Consider the following 18,215-nt stretch of genomic DNA (forward strand, 5'->3'; position numbering starts at 1 on the left):
ACCGATATTGTCCAAAGAACAATAAAGCTTAAACGTGGGTGCTCTTAATGGTCATATGGCGCAGTGCAAGTGATTTAGTGAAACAAAGTATGCAAGTGTTTTAATGAGGATTGTTTGTAATAATAAAATTATCTGATATTCTACCCTGTCTGTTGAAGGTGTAGTCCAAACCATTGCCGTGGAAGTCTAGGTTCCTACTTCCCCTAGAGGGACATTTGTGTACTACCATATCCATACCACAGCTCACGCCCTAGGAAATGGGGGGCCCTGTCTTGCTGCCACAGCTGTCTGGGGACCTGACCGTCCCTGGTCTCATAAGCCTTTGCATGCCTCCCCTTCCCCTAACTGCAACATAGAGTGCTCCCCTACACTAACAGAACCATTCTCCAGTGTCCGTGAATCCCAGCCACACTGTGCCTCCTGCGAGGGAGCAAATGCTTCAGCATTAAACAAATGTGCCCCACCCCTAATGGGCTCACCACCTACTGGAGCAAGGCGCTGACAAGCACAAAGGCCTCTCTGTTCCACCTGCACTTCAATCAGGGCCTGCCTCCGTGGACTAGACCAGTCCAGTGGCAGGCCCTCTGCCTCACAAGCCCCGCCCCCGGGATCATCACTGACGCACCAACCTTGTGTGGCCAAGAGGCGGCACCCCACTCTCTGACCTTTTTACGAGGAGCCTCCACTCCCACCCGCTCAAGTGTTCTGTGTGCTGGCTCAGCCCTCATAGCGCCCCCTGGCCGGGCAGACGCAGACCGTGCTTTCCCCACTTAGGGCGAAAATGCAAGACAAAAAGATGTTGAACGGAATGCTGAACATTGTCAATCATTTACCCCCAGTCACATATCGGGGTTTAGTGCATCGTTCTTTTTACTTGCCACTCCATTCCAGTTTGAACCCAGTCATATGCAAATCAGCCTTGACTCTGCTCCCCATGGGAACAGTCAAGACGGGTCTGCCAGGCCTGGTCCTCCCTGGACTGGAAAACAAGCATCTTGGAGCCGGTTTCCGTATATCACCCCTCATCAGCCGGGCTAGCTTGAATCTGGCGGTGTAGTGAGCACAGGATCCACGTCTGGGCATTCCCTTCCCACTTAAGGCAAAAATGCAACACAAAATGATGATGGACGGAATGCTGAATATTGTCAATCATTCACCCCCAGTCACAGATCTAGGTTTAATCCATTGTTATTTTGCTCACCACGTCATTCCAGTTTGGACCCATCAACATGCATATCAGCCTTGACCCTGCTCCCCATGGGAACACTGCAGCCCTCACTACCAGGCTAGGTGCTCCCTGGACCAGAGCACAAGCATCCTGGGACCGGTTTCGGGTATCATCCCTCATAAGCCAGGCTAGCTTGAATCTGGTGGCTTAGCAAGCATAGGATCCATGTGTAGTGCTCTCCCCAGCTTGCCGATTCCAGAGCAGGGGCCAGGACTGGTGCCCACACTGCGTCCAGTTAGAAGAGGGCCCCACCTGCCTCATGGCCTCATTTTTCCCAGCACACCTGAGAAACAGCAACTCCTCTGGAGCCACCTGACTTTCCCTGCCTCTTCCCCCTCCCAATGGCAGCGCAGCAAGGCATATCGGCCCGCAATCGCCGGCGGCGTGCCATGCGCAGACACTCCCCCACCCCCTGGATACCTACCAACACCACCATGTGCTGCTGCTTGTCAGACAGTGGGGAGCAGGTTATCACGCTTCTGCCATCCCCCTCCCCCAAACCAAGCTGCCCACCGCCTAGGCCTTGCCTCGTAAGGGATGCCAGCTGGCTGCAGGGTCCTGTTAGCCAACAAATCTGCCCTGCCTGCCGCCTGCAAAGTAAGTAACGCTTGCCTTAGACTCTCACTGATATCCGCCGTAGCGCCAGACAACTTGCAATTATTTTTTGCTATTCCAAAACTTTTCTGCACTGTCCCTGCCACTCGGTGAGATACCTAAACCCCATTCTGCAGTGAACCAAAGCAAGTTGAGAAAATTACTGTGTTTCCGAATGATCAGCCAATCAAACACTTGTACCAATGCATCTCTGAGAATACCACTTTAATAATTTCACTATTGCTTGTAGCTATGTTCTGCATGTGGCACTGGCACAATCAAATCCCATCGCTATCCCTCGTGACTACCTTCTGCTCCTATAAACCTTGCACGCAGCCACTCCCACTTCACATGACATGCAATTCAAAGTCAAACATATTGTATGTGGAAGTCTTTTGGCCGCAGCTTTATTTGTATTTGTTACAATACCGCCGCTCAATGAACCCAACCGAAACACATTATCTTGTCACAGGTCATGAATCATACCATCGGCCATAAAGCACTGTAGATAGGTCATAAATCATCTTACCTGCTTAAATCAATCAGTGTCACTGGCCCTTGGTCATAGAACCGTCCATCATTACCCCATGACGTTACTAGCTGACAATGCCATAGCTACATTTTATAGGTAACTCTCAGCTTAGTGCCTGTGCCGGTTCGGCGTTTACTGTTGTTGATAGATTCTTAAGCTGGAATTTACTGTCTGTACCGAGAGGAGGGGTGATGCATTGTCTCATAATCTTAGGCCCAACTCGCCACCTTGCATAGTCTGTTGTGCTCCACCGGCTGGTGGGCTGGGCTGAGAGTGCCATGTCCTGACCCCTTTTCCTCTCTGACCACCTTACCCTGCTGTGAGGCATCCCAAGGCAAGGGACCGGTCTGCCACCCAGCAGTGGCCTTCCCAATGCCGTGAGCTTGTTCAAGTTCCCGTTTTCACCACGCTGCCTGGGGGCTTATGAACGCGGGCAGCTCCCCCTGCTTGCTGGCTCTTTTCACTGACAACTGGCCATCGCCATGGCTGCCCAAAGGTTGGACCAGAATACTTCTAGCCCTGCATCAGTTAGGAGCACCCCATCCTGCGCAAAATATTCAAGTCGCCTCAAGTTGAATAAGCCATGCCTAATGGTCTCCCATCCATTTGCCCTGCAGACTTTTACCACCGTCACATTAAGCTTTTTCCTGGACCTCTCCAGGGTGCTGGTGGACCTGGCCCCTCTCCACGTTTGTCTAGGCACAATTTCTTGACTGTAGGAAGTTGGCTCTGTATGTGCTATTTCAAAGTAAGGAATAGCATGCACAGAGTCCAAGGGTTCCCCTTAGAGGTAAGATAGTGGCAAAAAGAGATAATACTAATGCTCTATTTTGTGGTAGTGTGGTCGAACAGTAGGCTTATCAAAGGAGTAGTGTTAAGCATTTGTTGTACATACACACAGGCAATAAATGAGGAACACACACTCAGAGACAAATCCAGCCAATAGGTTTTGTTATAGAAAAATATCTTTCTTAGTTTATTTTAAGAACCACAGGTTCAAATTCTACATGTAATATCTCATTTGAAAGGTATTGCAGGTAAGTACTTTAGGAACTTTGAATATTTACAGTAGCATATATACTTTTCACATAAAACACATTTAACTGTTTTAAAAGTGGACACAGTGCAATTTTTACAGTTCCTGGGGGAGGTAAAGTATTGTTAGGTTTTGCAGGTAAGTAACCCACCTACAGGGTTCAGTTTTGGGTCCAAGGTAGCCCACCGTTGGGGGTTCAGAGCAACCCCAAAGTTACCACACCAGCAGCTCAGGGCCGGTCAGGTGCAGAGGTCAAAGAGGTGCCCAAAACACATAGGCTTCAATGGAGAGAAGGGGGTGCCCCGGTTCCAGTCTGCCAGCAGGTAAGTACCCGCGTCTTCGGAGGGCAGACCAGGGGGGTTTTGTAGGGCACCGGGGGGGACACAAGTCAGCACAAAAAGTACACCCTCAGCAGCGCGGGGGCGGCCGGGTGCAGTGTGCAAACAAGCGTCGAGTTTCCAATGGGAGTCAATGGGAGACCAAGGGGTCTCTTCAGCGGTGCAGGCAGGCAAGGGGGGGCTCCTCGGGGTAGCCACCACCTAGGCAAGGGAGAGGGCCTCCTGGGGGTCACTCCTGCACTGAAGTTCCGTTCCTTCAGGTGCTGGGGGCTGCGGGTGCAGGGTCTTTTCCAGCCGTCGGGATTTTAGAGTCAGGCAGTCGCGGTCAGGGGGAGCCTCGGGATTCCCTCTGCAGGCGTCGCTGTGGGGGCTCAGGGGGGACAACTTTGGTTACTCACGGTCTCGGAGTCGCCGGAGGGTCCTCCCTGAGGTGTTGGTTCTCCACCAGTCGAGTCGGGGTCGCCGGGTGCAGTGTTGCAAGTCTCGCGCTTCTTGCGGGGATTTGCAGGGGTCTTTAAATCTGCTCCTCTGTAACAAAGTTGCAGTCTTTTTGGAGCAGTGCCGCTGTCCTCGGGAGTTCCTTGTCTTTCTTGAAGCAGGGCAGTCCTCTGAGGATTCAGAGGTCGCTGGTCCTGGGGAAAGCGTCGCTGGAGCAGGTTTCTTTAGAAGGCAGGAGACAGGCCGGTAGGTCTGGGGCCAAAGCAGTTGGGGTCTTCTTTTCGTGTTCTGCAGGGGTCTTTCAGCTCAGCAGTCCTCTTCTTCTTGTAGTTGCAGGAATCTAAATTCTTTAGTTCAGGGGAGCCCTTAAATACTAAATTTAAGGGCGTGTTTAGGTCTGGGGGGTTAGTAGCCAATGGCTACTAGCCCTTAGGGTGGGTACACCCTCTTTGTGCCTCCTCCCTGAGGGGAGGGGGGCACTTCCCTATTCCTATTGGGGGAATCCTCCTTCTACAAGATGGAGGATTTCTAAAAGTCAGAGTCACCTCAGCTCAGGACACCTTAGGGGCTGTCCTGACTGGCCAGTGACTCCTCCTTGTTTTTCTCATTATCTCTCCTGGATTTGCCGCCAAAAGTGGGGGCTGGGTCCAGGGGGCGGGCATCTCCACTAGCTGGAGTGCCCTGGGGCATTGTAACACGAAGCTTGAGCCTTTGAAGCTCACGGCTAGGTGTTACAGTTCCTGCAGGGGGGAGGTGTGAAGCACCTCCACCCAGAGCAGGCTTTGTTTCTGTCCTCAGAGAGCACAAAGGCTCTCACCGCATGGGGTCAGAAACTCGTCTCTCAGCAGCAGGCTGGCACAGACCAGTCAGTCCTGCACTGAACAATTGGGTAAAATACAGGGGGTATCTCTAAGATGCCCTCTGTGTGCATTTTTTAATAAATCCAACACTGGCATCAGTGTGGGTTTATTATTCTGAGAAGTTTGATACTAAACTTCCCAGTATTCAGTGTAGCCATTATGGAGCTGTGGAGTTTGTTTTTGACAGACTCCCAGACCATATTCTCTTATGGCTACTCTGCACTTACAATGTCTAAGGTCTTGTTTAGACACTGTAGGGGCATAGTGCTAAAGCACATATGCCCTCACCTGTGGTCTAGTGCACCCTGCTTAGGGCTGTAAGGCCTGCTAGAGGGGTGACTTACCTATGCCACAGGCAGTGTGAGGCTGGCATGGCACCCTTAGGGGAGTGCCATGTCCACTTAGTCATTTTATCCCCACCAGCACACACAAGCTGGCAAGCAGTGTGTCTGTGCTGAGTGAGGGGTCCCTAGGGTGGCATAAGACATGCTGCAGCCCTTAGAGACCTTCCCTGGCATCAGGGCCCTTGGTACCAGGGGTACCAGTTACAAGGGACTTATCTGGGTGCCAGGGTTGTGCCAATTGTGGAGACAATGGTACATTTTAGGTGAAAGAACACTGGTGCTGGGGCCTGGTTAGCAGGGTCCCAGCACACTTCTCAGTCAAGTCAGCATCAGTATCAGGCAAAAAGTGGGGGGTAACTGCAACAGGGAGCCATTTCTTTACATTGACCACATGAGGCTTGCGCTGCCTACCATCCTGGTTGCCCGAACCAGGCCTCCTCTAACCATCTCCAGCAGCTCTCACCTCCCTAGCTGCGCCAGCTCATTTCCCCCCAAGGTAAATTATCAACAAGTCAGGCTCCCCTGGGTGCTGCTGACACAGGTTCTCCAGACTGGCTTGCAGATGCTCCCAGTGCATACCTGATTGAGCTGCCCATCTCACGATGGTGCTGGATGGCCTGGGTTTCAGAGTGCCCCCTTTTGCTCCACCAGCGTTCCGTTCCCCGCAGAAATGAGTGGCCCACCATCCACACGGTTCACCTTCATCCGCCTGTCAAAAACGAACAGTGACAGCTTGGGGTGATTTGGGCCCCCTTAATCTTTTTGTTTTGGGGGTGTGTAGCGATTAGGCTCTAAGATTCACCCTCTGGCGATATACGAATAACTCTTGTAGGCCACTGAACGCCAGCGCCCGATTCCTTTGATGCTGTCTGTTGAGAGACCCCATTTGGCTGCTGTGGTGCCTCACCAGTGCCAAACTCATTTGCCGGTAGGCCCGCCTTTGCCAGCGCCATTTTTAACACCAACTTGAACTAAAACTTGCTGAGGCAGGCCCCGTCCTTGTGCTTGTACGTAGGCCAGATCCCCAAGTACTCCTTCATCCAGCGCACCTGGCACACATCGCCCCTGGATAACCTTGCCAGCCTAACTGTTGTACCCTTGCCCTGTTGATCGCTAGCCATCGTGACTACCCTTTGCTCCTAAACTACAGCGACTGCAGAGCCAAAAGCCAACCACTGGAAACAAAATGCTCTCACTTGCCTTTATCATATTGTAGTTCTGCCTTCCCCGGTTCACAAGCCTGTCATTGTATTCGCTCCTGCATGTGCCAGACCGTGGCCACACCTGGCTGTGCCACATCCTCTTGAACTAGCACACAATCAGTAGGTCACCCAGTGATAGCTCTGTCACACTCCAGAAACAAAGCTGCACACACTGCAAGCTATTGACTACATCCAATATCACTCACATGGATGAGGCACGAGCACCCGACGTCACACATCCTACAAAATGACGCTGAGAGTGTAAACAGCATTGCCAATATGACACCGTGCCCTGATATATCAACCTCCACCGGAATGCCCCTGAGACTTGGGTTAAAATACCTTTTCCCTTCACGGCCCAGAACTTGCCTTAACATGTCTCAGGAAGGCCACAGTTTAGTAACCACATGAAAATAGGAAAATGGGCCGTACAAGAGGCCCTATCGGTGGCGTATAGAAATAAATCATCAGGGGCCACATGTACAAAGCATTTTTGCGAATCGGCCCATTTGCGACTAGAAAAATGCTTTTTGGGATGTACAAAGCCCAAACTGCGATTCGGTAACTTTGAACCAAATCGCAGTTTGGGTTTTGCGGTTCGGTATTAGGAAGGGGCGTGTTCAGGGCGTCCCTTCCTAGTACCGAATCTAAATGGTACGTATGATTGTTTTGTGACCGTGAATGCGGTCGTAAAACAATCGCAGTTAGCACCAATTTCAAATTGGTGCTAACCCATTCGCAAAGGGGAAGGGGAGCCCTTCTCCTTTGTGAATGCATGCGAAACTTTTTGAAGAGCAGACAGTGGTCCCAATTTTCAAAAATGAAACTGAAACGTTTCATTTTCTTTCTTTTTAAACGCAGCCTATTTTCCTTTAAAGAAAACGGTCTGCGCTTAAAAAAAAAAGATTGCTTTTAAATAAAGCAATCACAGACAGGCCACCATCCCTGTGATTTTTGCGATTCCCATTGGGTCGCAAATTGCGATCTACCTCATTAATATTAATGAGGCAGGTTTGCGACCCACCGGGAATCGCAGAAGAAACTCAGTGGAGTTTTCTGCATTTGGAATTGCTATTTCCTAATTGCGATTCGCATGGAATCACAATTAGGAAATCACAATTCCAAATATACGTACATGTGGCCCGGGTAACATAACCAGTCTCCATTTGCGACCAGTATAATACAGAAAAAGTTAATAACTATTGTAAAAGTAAGTATTTTTAGTGATATAGCCACTTGTATATCGTGCAGAAAAGAGACCCCTTTTTTTTTTCCTTTTTGGCTGCATTTTGTTGTAAATAAGTCCTGCAGTGATTTGTCGTTTTGCCCTATTTGAAAAGAGCGTTTTTCTTGTTGATATATTATCACTTTGATGACCATGCACTTTTGTCTCAGCCATAAACTTGTGTTTTTTGGTCCAATAGGATCCTGAAGGATTCGCTTGGTGGGAATGCCAAGACTGCCATGATTGCGTGCATTAGCCCATCTTCTGCCGACTTTGATGAAACGTTGAATACTTTGAACTATGCCACCAGAGCACAGAACATCCAGAACAAAGCTGTTGTGAACTGCCGGAAGGAACATGAAAGAGTGGAGGGCTTGGAACACAAAATAAAACAGTTACGGCGTGCCCTGGAGCAAAGACAGCGGTCAGAAACTCGAATTATTAGTCACACTGATCCCACGAAGGCTGCGCGGTGGCGTTCCTCTGAGGATCACGTGTCTCGGCTGCTGGCAGAGTGCGCCCACTATCGAAGCTGCACGGATGATGCGTATCGTCTTTTCACTGAGCTCCAGTCCCATGGTAACCTGACGGCTACTCAGGCCCTGGACGTGAAGGAGTGGCTTTGTGCGGTAGAAGAGGAGCGGAGTGAGATTACCTCTTCTTCTGGGCTGGACAGTGGAATCGAGAGTACCACAGCAGAAGAGCAGAGCCTAAAAGAGCATGGCCGGGCGGTACAAAAGTGCCAGGTACGGCTCCAGCCCCTGCTGATTTGCAGCGGGATTTGTGTAGTTTTCTTTTTCAAATGCAATAAAAGCTTTGGAAAATAAGTAGTTTTGTACTTTACAATGACATTTATTCTGCAGGTTATTGACAAAAAGGTATTTTCTGAGAGCAAACCGAACAGCGTATTTTCAGGCTGCAAAGTTATTAGAAGACTGGATAAGTGAGAAACCTTTTACACATTAATTTTTCATTGATTTACATAATTTGCATTTTTTTGCCACGTCGTTTGTGCAGGTATTCTGAGTTCTCCTAAGGTTTTATTTTAGAAGAAATTCCATAGAGTAGTGAGTGTACTTTAAGGTATGCTGTGACTGGCTAAACACCACAATGACCTTCAACTGAGCGAAGTCTTAAGATTGATTTCATTTACGAGTGACAATTCTACCTCCTCCCCCCCAAGACATCTGTTTTTTTAGTTCTCTCTTAATCCAGAACTTGTTATGGGGGGGCTTAAATATAACAAGGTTGTTGATGATTTTCCTGTCTGGTTAAAAAAATGTTGGGTGTCAAAAGAAGTTTGCAGGCGGATCCAAGCACCCATTCCCTCATTTGGAATGGGCTGGTATTAGGTGCAACAGTTATGCACCTGATAACGATACTGTGGGGTATGTTATACATCGGGTGTAATAAAAAGCACATTATGAGATCCCTTGAATGTGGCGTAACATGTAGATTTTGGAGCTTATGCTTCAAAATCTATATGTCCTGATATTTACCAGACATGTTTACCGGATAAATGTCAGCAGGTTTGATCTACCTAAATTTATCCAGGTTTGTGGATTTAATTGCACCCAGTGTGACCCACTAGTAGGATTATCTGGTGTTGTTGTGCTACGATGCACCTGATAGACTTTTTTGACGTTTTGTTGTTTAATGGGCTACCTGCAGATTCCAAATCGGTCAGGCAGATTTGCCCACAAAGTAGTTTAGGACTTCATGGGTCATCAAATATGTTTCAAAATAGTTTCTAAAGTTCTTGTATGCCTGTTCTGTTTGCTGTAATAATTTTCTCATATTAACTTGCAGAAGGGGAAAGAGACTGATACGGGCACACGCATTGTAGATTTACAAAAGCAAGTGCAGCGTCTGGAAGAGGAGAATAAGGACTTTCTGGCAGCCCTTGAAGATGCAATGGAACAATATACTCTCCAGGTAAGTATTTTATAAGCAGTACAATTGTTCGCTAATTCAGTTGGCCTTCAGTTTTTTTTCATTTTCCAGCCCTCTAAATCAAACAAAATCCTAATTTTTTCCTTGTTCTGATAGGTACATCTTCCACATATTTCTCACCTTCTGAAATATCCTTCCAGGCTCAAGATTTTTCTACAAAGTGACTCAGTCTCTGGTCATGATGGCCCCAGAGTATATAAGAAGCCAGTGTCAAACATGGTGTCTCTCAAGGCTTTTTCATCAGCCCTACTTTCTTTACCGTTTAGGTGCAACCCCTGATTGCTGTCACTTCGGCTTTACAATATGTAGTATGCTGTTGATACCCAAATTATGGTTAGGTTAGCCTAGCCAGTGATCTCTACCTGCTCAGAAGAAATCCAACACTGAATAAAAATCTCTCCTGATTTGGATGATGGAAAATGAGCTTCAGTTCAATACTGATAAAGCCGAGGTCCTAACATTATGCGTTCATCAAGGCCTATGTCTAAATCCTGGTGGTTAGATAATCTGGGTCAAGCACTGAGACCTGTAAATAAAGTCTGGAACTTATGGGTTCTCTTTGATTCTAAACTCAGTGTAGACACTCATGTTCTTGTTAATTTGATCTTTTAGTTGTATGGGTGCAGTTGTATTGGTGTAGTGTTGGGGCAATAAAGTTGTTCTCAGTGTGATGTATGTGTAATGTTAGAAACTTAATTTTTAGGTCTCTCATATAGACAGCTACGCTGATTATTGTCAGACCTTTTTTATACATGACCAAAATGTAGTGCCAGTATTGGGTCAGCCCGTTGTTTAGCATTGGTTAGTTTTCTTCTCAGTCTGATTTGCTTGCTTCCTATTCAATGGCTTTTTGCCTCTTTTTGTGGTTTTCTGTTCAGTGGCTCCACATCAGGTACTTCCTTTTATTTTCTGTTTTCTTTCAGCACTCCATAGGAGGGGATGCATTTTCTTGATCTCTCTCCTGTGTGCTGCCTCAGTCTCTTACCCCTGTTGCTGCACTCCTTGTGTTGCCCACGCACCAAGCTCGGACTATTGCTTTCCACCTCCTCTTGTCATGTCATGACACATACATACGCAGTGCATTGGAGTGTATGCACACATGCATTAGCACACTGGGGTTCAAAAGCCAAAATGGCCATGCTTCATGACTCGTAGCTTTCTTTTTATTATTTCTTATTTTTAATACATTATTAGTTGGCTTGGATGACAGTTCAACACAAGTAATACTGTCACTATTCTTGTTGGGTCCAGCAAAGGCTTCAGTATTTTATACCTGAGCTCAAAGCTTGCTAGCTATGGCATAGGGCCAACAGGCTTAACTTACTATTTAGAAGTACCAAACCAGTTAAAAAGTCAAATAATCAATAGAAATCCCAATCCAGTTAATAAAAATAGAAAATAATTTAATAAACCAATTTACTCAAAAATCCAATAGGGGGAAACAGTGATATGAAGTTTGAGTTTTTTTATAAAAATAGCACTTGAAAGCATTAAGCGCCAACTGTCATCATCTGGTTGCCCTTGATTGGGACTAGGTGAAAATTAAGGCTGACTATAATGGAGCACGGGTTAGGTACAGAAACCGAGTTTGACCTGGTTGGAAGTGTGGCTGTTAAACATTGAGTTGTTGGTTGGAGGAGTGTGTCGGTTTGAGTCCTTACCAAGCAACAACCATAGTCTGTCAGGGTGTACCACAAAAGTCACTAAATTAACCTATGCTTAACCCTCTGCTACCTTGTCACAAAACCAGTCATGTTTAACTTAGAAGCAATGTGTAAAGTTTTCATGCAGCACACAAACAGCAATAAAGTGAAAACTCAACAAAAGGACCATCTCACACTGTAAAGAAATGGCTCCCTGTTGCAGTTACCCCCCACTTTTTGCCTGATACTGATGCTGACTTGACTGAGAAGTGTGCTGGAACCCTGCTAACCAGGCCCCATCACCAGTGTTCTTTCACCTAAAATGTACCATTGTTTCCACAATTGGCACAACCCTGGCACCTAGGTAAGTCCCTTGTAACTGGTACCCCTGGTACCAAGGGCCCTGATGCCAGGGAAGGTCTCTAAGGGCTGCAGCATGTCTTATGCCACCCTAGGGACCCCTCACTCAGCACAGACACACTGCTTACCAGCTTGTGTGTGCTGGTGGGGAGAAAATGACTAAGTCGACATGGCACTCCCCTCAGGGTGCCATGCCAACCTCACACTGCCTATGGCATAGGTGAGTCACCCCTCTAACAGGCCTTACAGCCCTAAGGCAGGGTGCACTATACCACAGGTGAGGGCATAGGTGCATGAGCACTATGCCCCTACAGTGTCTAAGCAAAACCTTAGACATTGTAAGTGCAGGGTAGCCATAAGAGTATATGGTCTGGGAGTCTGTCAAAAACGAACTCCACAGCTCCATAATGGCTACACTGAATACTGGGAAGTTTAGTATCAAACTTCTCAGAATAATAAACCCACACTGATGCCAGTGTTGGATTTATAAAAAAATGCACACAGAGGGCATCTTAGTGATGCCCCCTGTATTTTACCCAATTGTTCAGTGCAGGACTGACTGGTCTGTGCCAGCCTGCTGCTGAGAGACGAGTTTCTGACCCCATGTGGTGAGGGCCTTTGTGCTCTCTGGGGACAGAAACAAAGCCTTCTCTGGGTGGAGGTGCTTCACACCTCCCCCCTGCAGGAACTTTAACACCTAGCAGTGAGCTTCAAAGGCTCAAGCTTCGTGTTACAATGCCCCAGGGCACTCCAGCTAGTGGAGATGCCCGCCTCCTGGACCCAGCCCCCACTTTTGGTGGCAAGTCCAGGAGAGATAATGAGAAAAACAAGGAGGAGTCACTGGCCAGTCAGGACAGCCCCTAAGGTGTCCTGAGCTGAGGTGACTCTGACTTTTAGAAATCCTCCATCTTGCAGATGGAGAATTCCCCCAATAGGGATAGGAATGTGACCCCCTCCCCTCGGGAGGAGGCACAAAGAGGGTGTACCCACCCTCAGGGCTAGTAGCCATTGGCTACTAACCCCCCAGACCTAAACACGCCCTTAAATTTAGTATTTAAGGGCTTCCCTGAACCTAAAACTTCAGATTCCTGAAACTACAAGAAGAAGAGGACTGCTGAGCTGAAAAACCCCTGCAGAGGAAGAACAGAAGACACCAACTGCTTTGGCCCCAGACTTACCGGCCTGTCTCCTGCCTTCCAAAAGAAACCTGCTCCAGCGATGCTTTCCAAGGGACCAGCGACCTCTGAATCCTCTGAGGACTGCCCTGCTTCCAGAAAGACAAGAAACTCCCGAGGACAGCGGCACTGCTCCAAAAGAACTGCAACTTTGTTTCAAGGAGCAGATTTAAAGACCCCTGCAACTCCCCGCAAGAAGCGTGAGACTTGCAACACTGCACCCGGCGACCCCGACTCGACTGGTGGAGAACCAACACCTCAGGGAGGACCCTCCGGCGACTCCAAGACTGTGAGTAACCAAAGTTGTCCCCCCTGAGTCCCCACAGCGACGCCTGCAGAGGGAATCCCGAGGCTCCCCCTGACCGCGACTGCCTGAACTCCATTTCCCGACGGCTGGAAAAGACCGTGCACCCGCAGCCCCCAGCACCTAAAGGAACGGAACTCCTGTGCAGGAGTGACCCCCAGGCGGCCCTCTCCCTTGCCCAGGTGGTGGCTACCCCGAGGAGCCCCCCCTTGCCTGCCTGCACCGCTGAAGAGACCCCTTGGTCTCCCATTGAAAACCATTTCAAACCCGACGCTTGTTTGCACACTGCACCCGGCCGCCCCCTCGCTGCTGAGGGTGTACTTTTTGTGTGGACTTGTGTCCCCCCCGGTGCCCTACAAAACCCCCCTGGTCTGCCCTCCGAAGACGCTGGTACTTACCTGCTGGCAGACTGGAACCGGGGCACCCCCTTCTTTCCATTGAAGCCTATGTGTTTTGGGCACCTCTTTGACCTTTGCACCTGACCGGCCCTGAGCTGCTGGTGTGATAACTTTGGGGTTGCTCTGAACCCCCAACGGTGGGCTACCTTGGACCCAAAACTGAAACCTGTAAGTGACTTACTTACCTGTTAAAACTAACAATACTTTACCTCCCCCAGGAGCTGTGAAAATTGCACTGTGTCCACTTTTAAAACAGCTATTTGTGTTTTATGTGAAAAGTATATATGCTACTGTAATTATTCAAAGTTCCTAAAGTACTTACCTGCAATACCTTTCAAATGAGATATTACATGTAGAATTTGAACCTGTGGTTCTTAAAATAAACTAAGAAAATATATTTTTCTATAACAAAACCTATTGGCTGGATTTGTCTCTGAGTGTGTGTTCCTCATTTATTGCCTGTGTGTATGTACAACAAATGCTTAACACTACTCCTTGGATAAGCCTACTGCTCGACCACACTACCACAAAATAGAGCATTAGTATTATCTCTTTTTGCCACTATCTTACCTCTAAGGGGAACCCTTGGACTCTGTGCATACTATTCCTTACTTTGAAATAGTGCGTACAGAGCCAACTTCCTACATTGGTGGCAGCGGTGGGATACAAGACTTTGCATTCGCTGGACTACTCAGCCAATACCTGATCACACGACAAATTCCAAAAATTGTCATTAGAAATTGATTTTTGCAATTTGAAATTTTTCTTAAAATTTTTAAAAGTCCTGCTAGGGCCTTGTGTTAGACCCTGTTAGCATTTCTTTTAGTGTTTAAAAGTTTGGTAAAAGTTTGAATTAGATTCTAGAACTAGTTTTTAGATTCTTAAAAAGTATTCCAACTTTTAGAAGCATAATGTCTAGTACAGATGTGAATGTGGTGGAACTCGACACCACACCTTACCTCCATCTTAAGATGAGGGAGCTAAGGTCACTCTGTAAAATAAAGAAAATAACAATGGGCCCCAGACCTTACAAACTACAGCTCCAGGAGTTATTGGCAGAGTTTGAAAAGGCCAACCCCTCTGAGGATGGCAACACAGAGGATGAAGATAGTGACTTGGAGGAAAATTCCCCCCTACCAGTCCTATTTAGGGAGAACAGGGCCTCTCAAGCCCTGACTCCAAACATAATAGTCAGAGATGCTGGCTCCCTCACAGGAGGGACCAACCTCTCTGAAATCACTGAGGATAACTCCAGTGAAGAGGACATCCAGTTAGCCAGGATGGCCAAAAGATTGGCTTTGGAAAGACAGATCCTAGCCATAGAAAGGGAAAGACCAGAGATGGGCCTAGGACCCATCAATGGTGGCAGCAACATAACTAGGGTCAGAGATTCTCCTGACATGTTAAAAATCCCTAAAGGGATTGTGACTAAATATGAAGATGGTGATGACATCACCAAATGGTTCACAGCTTTTGAGAGGGCTTGTGTAACCAGAAAAGTAAACAGATCTCACTGGGGTGCTCTCCTTTGGGAAATGTTCACTGGAAAGTGTAGTGATAGACTCCTCACACTCTCTGGAAAAGATGCAGAATCTTATGACCTCATGAAGGGAACCCTGATTGAGGGCTTTGGATTCTCCACTGAGGAGTATAGAATTAGATTCAGGGGGGCTCAAAAATCCTCGAGCCAGACCTGGGTTGATTTTGTAGACTACTCAGTGAAAACACTGGATGGTTGGGTAACTGGAAATGAAGTGCATGACTATGTTGGGCTTTATAATTTGTTTATGAAAGAACACATTTTAAGTAACTGCTTCAATGAAAAGTTGCATCAGTATCTGGTAGACCTAGGTCCAATTTCTCCCCAAGAATTGGGAAAGAAGGCAGACCACTGGGTCAAGACTAGGGTAACCAAAACTTCCACTGGGGGTGACCAAAAGAAAGGGGTTACAAAGCCTCCCCAGGAGAAAGTGGGTGACACTAGAAACAAAGAAAAAGAGTCCTCTGTAGGCCCCCAAAAACCAGACCAGGTGGGTGGGCACCGAGACACAACCCAAAACAAAGGTGGGTACCAGGGTAAGAACTGGGATGCCACTAAGGCATGGTGCCATAACTGTAGACAGACAGGGCACCACACCAAGGACACTTCTTGTCTTAAAAACAAACCCCCTAGCAAAATCCCAGGGGTGACCAGTGTAGCCATTGGGGATGACTCCTCAGATGAGGAGGTCTTCATAGCCTTCAACTGGAAAAAGGGCCCAGCAGGTGAGTTGGAGATTCCAGAGGGAAGTAGACACTTCCACCACCTACAGGTGAATGGAATCCCAGCCACTGCCCTGAGAGACACTTGTGCCAGTCACACTATTGTGCATGACAGGCTGGTGTTCTCAAACCAGTACATCCCAGGTGAGATGGCCAGAGTAAGAGTTAGCCCAGACAGGGTCACTGATAGGCCTGTGGCTTTTGTGTCCATAGAAGTGGGTGGGACTTTTAGCTGGAGAAGGGTGGTAGTTAGTACAGACCTCCCCCTTTATTGTCTCCTTGGAAATGACTACCCAAAGGTTAGTCAGAGTCCAAGAGAGGAACTGGTCCAGTGCCAGTCCTCTCCTAAGGATTCTGGAGGTGCTGCCTCTGCAGTAACTGCAAGCAGGCCCCAGAAGAAAAAGAAAAGAAAACAGAGTAGGAAAGGTGGACAACCTTTAGCCAAGGTTCCAGCAAGCCAAGGAGATTCTGCTCCAGTAGGGGAGAACTCCAAAAATGGCACTGGTAAAGTCCAACCCGACCCACAAGAAGTCCTGGCTAGTCAGGCAACTGTTAAACCTGAGTGGGTGGCTCCTCAGCTAACAGAAGAAAGAGTGGAAGAAGGGTGTTTACTACAAGATGTGGTAACCCCCCACTCTAATACAGCAGATAGGCACCCTGAACCCAAAGAAGCCTGTAACTTAGCCCCTTCCCTTGTAGGTGAAGAGCTAAAGGTGTGGTTCTGGGCACTGACAGCTGTCAGTGGCCTCTGCTGGGTGTTGGCCTTTATGGCTGCACTATCCTTGGCATGGTGGTCTGACCCCATGCCAAATAGCAAGTTAGGCCCCCTGACCTTGTTGGTCATGGTGGGGTTACTCCAGCTCTGGGTAACCTCTTTGGGTAAGCTAGGGGTGACCCTGGCTAAGATAAGATTGGCAGAGGTGGATACCTCTAACCCCAAAATAGAGAGAATGGGCGGAGACATTAAAGACACAGACAAGAGGCAATTCAGACTAGGTCCTATCACTGTGGAAGTGGGTCAGTTCCCCAGAGGGAATGACCTGAACAGGAGGATGTAAGGCAGAGTAGGCCCTGCAACAAACCAGCCTATTTCCTCTACTCTTCCTCGCCTGACAGACTAGGAAGACTCTCCCAGCTTTGGCTGAGTCTCCTGGCCTGTGGGCTGGGGGGGCTTGTGTAAAGAAATGGCTCCCTGTTGCAGTTACCCCCCCACTTTTTGCCTGATACTGATGCTGACTTGACTAAGAAGTGTGCTGGGACCCTGCTAACCAGGCCCCAGCACCAGTGTTCTTTCACCTAAAATGTACCATTGTTTTCACAATTGGCACAACCCTGGCACCTAGGTAAGTCCCTTGCAACTGGTACCCCTGGTACCAAGGGCCCTAATGCCAGGGAAGGTCTCTAAGGGCTGCAGCATGTCTTATGCCACCCTAGGGACCCCTCACTCAGCACAGACACACTGCTTACCAGCTTGTGTGTGCTGGTGGGGAGAAAATGACTAAGTCGACATGGCACTCCCCTCAGGGTGCCATGCCAACCTCACACTGCCTATGGCATAGGTGAGTCACCCCTCTAACAGGCCTTACAGCCCTAAGGCAGGGTGCACTATACCACAGGGGAGGGCATAGGTGCATGAGCACTATGCCCCTACAGTGTCTAAGCAAAACCTTAGACATTGTAAGTGCAGGGTAGCCATAAGAGTATATGGTCTGGGAGTCTGTCAAAAACGAACTCCACAGCTCCATAATGGCTACACTGAATACTGGGAAGTTTAGTATCAAACTTCTCAGAATAATAAACCCACACTGATGCCAGTGTTGGATTTATTGAAAAATGCACACAGAGGGCATCTTAGTGATGCCCCCTCTATTTTACCCTATTGTTCAGTGCAGGACTGACTGGTCTGTGCCAGCCTGCTGCTGAGAGACGAGTTTCTGACCCCATGTGGTGAGGGCCTTTGTGCTCTCTGGGGACAGAAACAAAGCCTGCTCTGGGTGGAGGTGCTTCACACCTCCCCCCTGCAGGAACTGTAACACCTAGCAGTGAGCTTCAAAGGCTCAAGCTTCGTGTTACAATGCCCCAGGGCACTCCAGCTAGTGGAGATGCCCGCCTCCTGGACCCAGCCCCCACTTTTGGCGGCAAGTCCAGGAGAGATAATGAGAAAAACAAGGAGGAGTCACTGGCTAGTCAGGACAGCCCCTAAGGTGTCCTGAGCTGAGGTGACTCTGACTTTTAGAAATCCTCCATCTCGCAGATGGAGGATTTCCCCAATAGGGATAGGAATGTGACCCCCTCCCCTTGGGAGGAGGCACAAAGAGGGTGT

General features: G+C 48.3%; 1 protein-coding gene across 1 annotated transcript in view; it reads left to right on the forward strand.

Moving 5' to 3' along the window:
- KIF7 (kinesin family member 7) overlaps window positions 1-18,215 on the forward strand; it is a 383,648-nt gene that overhangs the window by 65,940 nt on the left and 299,493 nt on the right. The window contains exons 4-5 of the mRNA XM_069222691.1: window positions 7,997-8,543; window positions 9,607-9,732. Coding sequence (XP_069078792.1) covers window positions 7,997-8,543; window positions 9,607-9,732 — 673 coding nt within the window. The remainder of the gene's footprint in view (window positions 1-7,996; window positions 8,544-9,606; window positions 9,733-18,215) is intronic.

This window comes from Pleurodeles waltl, chromosome 3_1 (assembly GCF_031143425.1).
Source record: "Pleurodeles waltl isolate 20211129_DDA chromosome 3_1, aPleWal1.hap1.20221129, whole genome shotgun sequence".
Taxonomy (NCBI): domain Eukaryota; kingdom Metazoa; phylum Chordata; class Amphibia; order Caudata; family Salamandridae; genus Pleurodeles; species Pleurodeles waltl.